At 35.3% G+C, this 6978-nt stretch overlaps 1 protein-coding gene across 1 annotated transcript; it reads left to right on the top strand.

Annotated features, from left to right (window-relative positions):
* The first annotated feature begins 254 nt into the window (after positions 1–254).
* LOC117421255 (glutathione S-transferase P-like) lies at positions 255–6768 on the top strand. The gene is made up of 7 exons (XM_059032173.1): positions 255–408; positions 2284–2319; positions 2854–2960; positions 3508–3595; positions 4860–4963; positions 5087–5188; positions 6485–6768. Coding segments are annotated over exons 1-7 (627 nt in total). The 5' UTR covers positions 255–407; the 3' UTR covers positions 6674–6768.
* The last annotated feature ends 210 nt before the right edge of the window (positions 6769–6978 follow it).

Genomic DNA, 6978 nt, shown 5'->3' with positions numbered 1-6978 from the left:
TGGAAGATTGACATGGTGGTTAATAATATGGTATATATGCAGCACTTTAGAAAGCAGCACTCGCTGTGGTCTGTAGGTTTTTTATTTATTTATTTATTTATTTTATTATATGTAAGTGTTTTTTTAAAGATGTTTAAAGAAGCCGGTCAATGAAAATTGTGTTCTATAGAATGATAATTGCACGTCATTAACAAAAACAGTTAAACTGATGTAATCTAAAAATTACCCCAAACCCCGCCCCTATCTCTCCTCAGGTATCAAACCACGTGGACCAGAATGACTCAGCAGAAGGTTAAGTTGCGGAAGAAAGAAAACCTTAGCAACACACGAGTGAGAGACAGCATCAGTTTCTTGCAGATCAACATTACTCTCTAACGCGCAGACGGAGACAAACACTGACGAAGAAAAGTAAGGTCGCATCAGCATATTTCTATAAAAATGCAGAAAGCATTGTAATTAGCAAACAATAGTTCCAGAATTTTCAAAACTAATACGAGTACTTCGTGTGTAACTTTCATTGTGACCTGTATTAAAAAATGTCACGTGATTAACATCACTTTGATCAGTTTAGTAAACACCGATACATTTTCGCGTTTTTCACATGAGCAGTTAATGTACCACAGTTTGGAATGTTTAAATAGTAGTACTAGATCTAGTAATATGTTATTGTATTTTACTAATTGCTTAGTTTTTAAGCAGGATGATTATATAAAATGAGAACCGGTAGAAGGTCTAATGGTTTACACACACAGTCAAGATTTTAATTGCATTGCTAGTTACATAAACAGAGCTTTTTTTTTTTTTTTTTTTCTTCGTTTAAACATCTCGGTAGATTTGGCAGGCTTTCATTTTGCTCAGTTACATAACCGGTTCTTTTATAGAGCCTAAACTTGCTGGCACACAAATTTAAAGTTAATGCGCTGCAGTTGCTGGAACATTCAATTCTGCTGGATCAGTTGTACTGTCTGTAGTGTCCAATTTCAGTACTATTCTTCCACACAATACTTCTGGGTGGTTGCTTAAACGTTATGCTTTTTGTTATGTTTTTTTTCTTATACTATTCAGTTTTAGAAGAGGAGATTGGTTTGGTTTGTTTTGAAACTATCGTCCTTGTAAATCCACTGTACAGAGATTTTAAATTACTTTTCCAAACCGCATTCTGTGGACATTTGAGAATTCGACTTGGTTTGATTCTCAGAAATGTAAAACTCAAACTGTGGATTTCTCATTCTGAAACGGTTCAGATCTTCTGAACAATTGCACAAATTGTTATATCTGAAACATTTGGGAATGGGTTGGAATATGTCAATCCATGTATACTGTGAATTTACTACATTACTTGGAGTATCCATGTAAAATAGTTTTATCTACAGCACTGTTTATTGCAGTGGTTCACCTGTCTTGCCCACTGAACCAAATTAGGCATTTAAGATAAGATCAGCAAATTATTTGCACAGGCTTAACCCAGTCAAATAGTTCTGTTTATATTTCTGTTTTATTGGAAAACTGTTTTTATTGGTTATGTACTATTTAAAGAAGTGTGTACATTGCCGATTAATAATTATATTTGTTTAATATGTTTTTAGTTAAATTTTATAATTGGCTATTTAACATTTAGAAAGTACTGCAGTCACTATTGGGTCATTCCATGCCAGCTCAACCAGAAAAGGGATGTTTCGTTGCCCGTCCGTCTCTGATTTTCCTAGAAAAATTCACCTGGGGGTTTTCTGACACGCTGAGTTCAGAAATGATTTTTTCAGTTTTTTAAATGCCCCCTTTGACCTGTGTCCTTGCAAAGGTCAACTTAGTGAGAAAGGGACCTTGACCAGAAAAATCACCCTGGGGGCAATTTAGATGCTACCATCATGTGTAGCACCTAGTTGTACTCGTATTGAATAGGGCTTTTCAGAAAAAAAATGCTAGGAGCACCCTACTTACTTCTGGCAAATTGCCAGATGAGGGGTAACTGACAAGTTTTATTCGAACTTCAGCCTAACCCTTTACCCTGTAGGGGATGTGGGTCCTAAAATGTAAGTATTGCTGTAAGACCCTTAGGAACCAGTCTTCCAAATTCCATGAAGAACATTTGGTTTCAAGTCCCACCACTGGTCATTAAACCCCCTTGAAATTTGAATTTTTGCAGTCTGCTTGTAACCGGTAAATCAGAAGCCAATGGGTGCAAACTGCATTGTATGTAATGAGAATTGCATGGGGGCTGATAAACTGTTGGTGTGTTTTTGTGCTTGGTTTCCATACCATTTATATTCTCATTTTATTTTCTAGTGCCAGCATACATCATTACATACTTCGGTGTGAGAGGTGAGTATTTGTGTTTTATGTGAATGCAAAATCTGTTGGAGGCCATTTTAATTCTTAATAGTACATCGAGAGTATGTGTATTACATAAAATGTGAATGTTACTAAACTTTCATGTATGGGTCCTTTTATTAATCATTTGCGTGTCTAGTGTTCCCTCGTTTTATAAGACGGTCCTTTTATAGCGTGGATCAAGTTGGACACTGTTCCCAGTTGCCCCATTATGCCATTGCACAAGTGCTTGTATTCCCAGTGTGCTGTAGAACACAACTTGCACAGTCTCTTACCTATGGCTCCCGAGTACAGCTTCATAAGGGAAGCATGGTTTTTAGATCTGCCACCATTTAGATCAATTAAATATACTCAATAATTTAATATACAGTGACTCCAACTCAATTATTCAACTTAAATTGTCTGTATGTTGATCTGGATGCAAGTCATACATTTAAAATTTGTACTATAAACCATAATCTTCAGAGTCAGGAGGTAGATGGGTTTGTGCCTGTGTGCTACTAACATGCACGTTTGTTCTGTTAGGGCGCTGTGAGACGATGAGGATGTTACTGGCTGACCAGGGTCAGGAATGGAAAGAGAATGTCGTCCCTTTTGATGTCTGGATGAAGGGAGACCTTAAAGCTACATGTGTATGTCTTTATTTTAAAAATAAAATAGAAGCTGCCTACTTCATTTTCGAAAAGTGTCTGAAGAAAGGCTATGTACAGTCGCAGCACCATCTCAATTACAATAATGTTAATACAGTACTTGTATCTGTAACCACAACGTTTGCAGCACTAACTTTAAAAACATCTGGTGCATGCATGCATGCATGCATGCATGTACCCCAGTGAATTAATTCCTTGGTTGGGAGATATTGGCGTTTAGTTCCTAATGAATACTCCTTCCTTTGACCGCTACTATCCAGCAAATTGTATTGTCATTTTATTTGTTTTAGCTCCAAGGTAAGTCGGAGGTAGAAAAACATAAACTTTTCAAGGTTATCCAGAAGAAGTTAGGCAAGTTGTTATCGGCATCTAAAAATGAGCTAAAGGTTTAACACTGATAATAAAACATTTCAGTGCTGGACAGGGTTGTGTTCTGGTGCTCTTTGGTGATGTGTGATGTTTTGTTGGCTGTTTGTGTGTTTTTAAAATGTATCCCAGAGTAGTTTTTGTCATTTTTTTTTAATTTCAGGTATTTGGCCAGTTGCCAAAATTTGAAGATGGTAATTTCACGCTTTACCAGTCCAATGCCATTCTGCGCTACTTGGCGCGAGCCCATGGTAAGCACTGTCTTAAGAAGTAATACAGGAGTTTGAGTGGAGTTGAATACTTTTCACTTGGTTTGCAATATACAGGATGTTTTATTTAAAACTTTACCCAATAATACATTAGAAAAATGAAATTTACAAAATTTAGAAGCTTAAGTATAATTAAGAATTTAGGACAAATTTAACTTAAGCTGTTTTGTGGCTCGATTACAGGATGTAAGAGGCACATTACATTGTGCAGATAACCGCATCAGTGACTTACGTGGACTGTGCAATAGTCTGCCACTTTGTTCTACATTAACACAGTTTTCGTGTGCACCTTTTTTAGGTTTTGCACAGAACCAATTTCCCTCCAATTCTGCACTAACTTACGAATGACCGGCTTTGGTGGTGGCTCCCCATATTTTGCAATAGGATATTTTTCTTTAAACAATTCTCTGCACATTTTGTATGATTTTATTTCAGTATATGTGTCAACCAAAAAATAAAAACACATTGCTTGATGTTTAAACACCATACTTAACAAAATAAAAACATGCCTTTTGAATAAAACACATATTCACTGTTTTACAGCTCACACTCCACCTTATTACAGCTCTCATGGCAGTTAAGGTCAGAACTGTCACATGACCTGTTTTTTGATTTCTAATTCTGAAACGTTTCAGATCTTCTGAACAATTGCACAAATGGTTATATCTGAAATCTGATATTCTAACTTCATTATTCAAATTTATTATTGGGTAAACTTTTATATAAAACACATCATATAAAGAGTTTGATAAAAAATATTAATGCTTGCCATAACACTATCAATAGAATGTAGGGCCAACATGGGCAGCCTGCTTTCATTGTAACAGGTTCATTTAACAGGTTCAAATCTACTGACCCCAGATGTAAGAAGAGGCAGACCATTAACTTGTTTATTGCCATGCTTTTACTTTTTTCCATGTGTATTGAATTATATGTAGGTCCACACTTTACATCCATTTGTAATCTGAACACCATCTTGAAACAATACTATCTATCTATCTATCTATATATATATGTGGTGTAGGGGTAAATGTGTCAATAGACAAGATCATTTCTGGAAATATAACCTATGGTAGTTCTGTTGCACAATTTGTAGGCAAATGTGTGTATTAAATGACTTGGGTCTGTGTGGAGGGAGCTGGTTAAACAAGGTGGGTCTTCTTGCTTTGCTTTGTATTTTTATTTAAAGTCCCTTGCTTAATCTCTTGCGATTAATATATTGTTTTTCTTCATTTGTCATGTTCAGGTCTTTATGGAAAGGATGACAAGCAGGCAGCGCTGATTGATATGATGAATGACTCTTGTGAAGACTTCAGACTTAAATATGCTAGAATGATATACCAGGATTATGTAAGTGTTTAGAGATAAGATGGCATTTTCATCTCGCCTGCTGTAGCTCGGTAATAGTTTGGAAACGCCACTATAATTTAAGATATGATATTAGCATTTGATACCCAAATTCCTTTTCTTCAGGAAAATGGTAAAGCCAAGTATATTGAGGATCTGCCTGGCGATCTGTCCAAGTTTGAGAAGATTCTGTCTGACAACAAAGGAGGCTTTCTAGTAGGAGACCAGGTATCTATAAAATTGTGAAACATTTACTGTAATTACTTGAAAATAATTCCCTGGATCAAAGTATTATATTTCTCTTGGGCATTATACATTACTTAACATTTACCACTAAGCAGTATATAATACACTTTTCTACTAAGGTAGAAAAACCAGTGAGATCATTTAAACAAAGAGCTACCAGTATTTGCACACTGGTGTTTCTGTGGTGGAGTATAGAGTATGCTGAAAACATGGCAAATTTGCATACCCTAGCAGGATGTTATGAGCACATCAACATCTGCTTTTTATAAAAAGAAAAAGAAAATGATCTAATCGTCTGCCAAGCTACAGGCAAGTAACATCAGTTAACTCGGAATAAAACAATTATTCAATACAAATACTCCATGTTGGTTTATCGTTTTATTACTAACGACAAACAGGATGGGAAAATAAACATGCAAATTTTGACTTTTCTGTCAAAGTGCAATTTGAGAGAGGGGCATTCAATAGAGATGAATTCAGTTCTGTCTGGCTAATTTTCACTTCACCAGTCATTTGAAACCAATATCCTAGTTGCTCTATCCTGCTAAAATATCTTGTAATAACTAATCTTAATACAAAATGTCTTTTATATAATGACATTGGTGTTGAGGATATGAAGACCATTTTGTTAACACCAAATATATGTAACAAGATCTTTTAGTTTCCAAATAAAAAATAATTTAAAACAAAAATCCTCTATTTATAATCCCTTAAATCATTGGATCAAATCAAGTTCTACAGTTAATTGTTGTCCTGTGTTTTTTTTTTTTTACATTCAAAATGTACTTTTTTTTTAATAGTTTAGTTTACTGTTGACAATTTCAAGTTTGCATTGCTTTTCACTGGCCTATTAAGCACTGACTAAAAATGTTCCAATATTAATATAAACTAGAAATTGTGGCAATTTTATATAGAAATATTTAGCTCAAAATATTTGTTTAAAGCGTTTCAATTTTAACATTAGTATGCCCAGTAAGGTTTGATATGTTTTTATTCTACTTCTCTCTGGAGAGTTCTGATGAAACCTGAAAATTACATTTAACTGCAGCACAACTTTGAGTGTCAGAATCTGTGGGTTGCATCTCAGAAATGTTTTGTCCATTATGGTAACTTGTTTTGGACATCCTTTAGAATATGTTAGTTAGAATATACAAATGTATAGGTAAGACAGTGGATGTAGGTCGTGCTGATGGCTCTAATTTTGTATTTACACCCGTGCCAGGGGATGAATGCTGCTATTTAATGTTAATATTGTGTGTCCTTCTCTTCCTGTGATAGATTTCATATGCTGATTACCACCTCCTGGACCTGCTGCTAATACACCAGGTCCTGTCACCTGGATGTGTCGACTCGTTCCCGGCTCTCAAGAGCTACGCGGAGCGCCTGTCTGCACGTCCCAAAATTAAAGCCTTCCTCGAGTCTGAGGCACACAAGAGCCGCCCTATCAACGGCAATGGAAAACAGTGAATGCCACGCTGTGTAACCATGGAAACGCTTAACGGAGAGTACATTCCATCCTAGAGTAGGCTGTAAAAAATAAAAATAAAAAAAAATAAACTACACACATTTATCAATCTCATGTTTTGATTCTCAGAGTATACCAATTATTAAAAATAATTATGTAAATACATAAGTCCAATTTATATTCTATTTTAAAGTGCAGAAAAATAATATTGTATTCCCGCATGTTGCATTTTTAAGCTACAGTACAGTAATATTTTGTAACTTTTTTGCACAGAAATGCCAAAGTGCTTGTAAATCCATATGATCTG

This window comes from Acipenser ruthenus, chromosome 1 (genome assembly GCF_902713425.1).
Source record: "Acipenser ruthenus chromosome 1, fAciRut3.2 maternal haplotype, whole genome shotgun sequence".
NCBI classification, from domain to species: domain Eukaryota; kingdom Metazoa; phylum Chordata; class Actinopteri; order Acipenseriformes; family Acipenseridae; genus Acipenser; species Acipenser ruthenus.
Note: the sequence above shows the minus strand (reverse complement) of the source record. Positions and strands in the feature narration are given on the sequence as shown.

Coding starts and splice junctions, on each gene's coding strand:
- LOC117421255 (XM_059032173.1), top strand. Junction 3,596..4,859: donor CTACTTGGCGCGAGCCCATG/GTAAGCACTGTC, acceptor TGTCATGTTCAG/GTCTTTATGGAAAGGATGAC. Junction 4,964..5,086: donor GAATGATATACCAGGATTAT/GTAAGTGTTTAG, acceptor CCTTTTCTTCAG/GAAAATGGTAAAGCCAAGTA.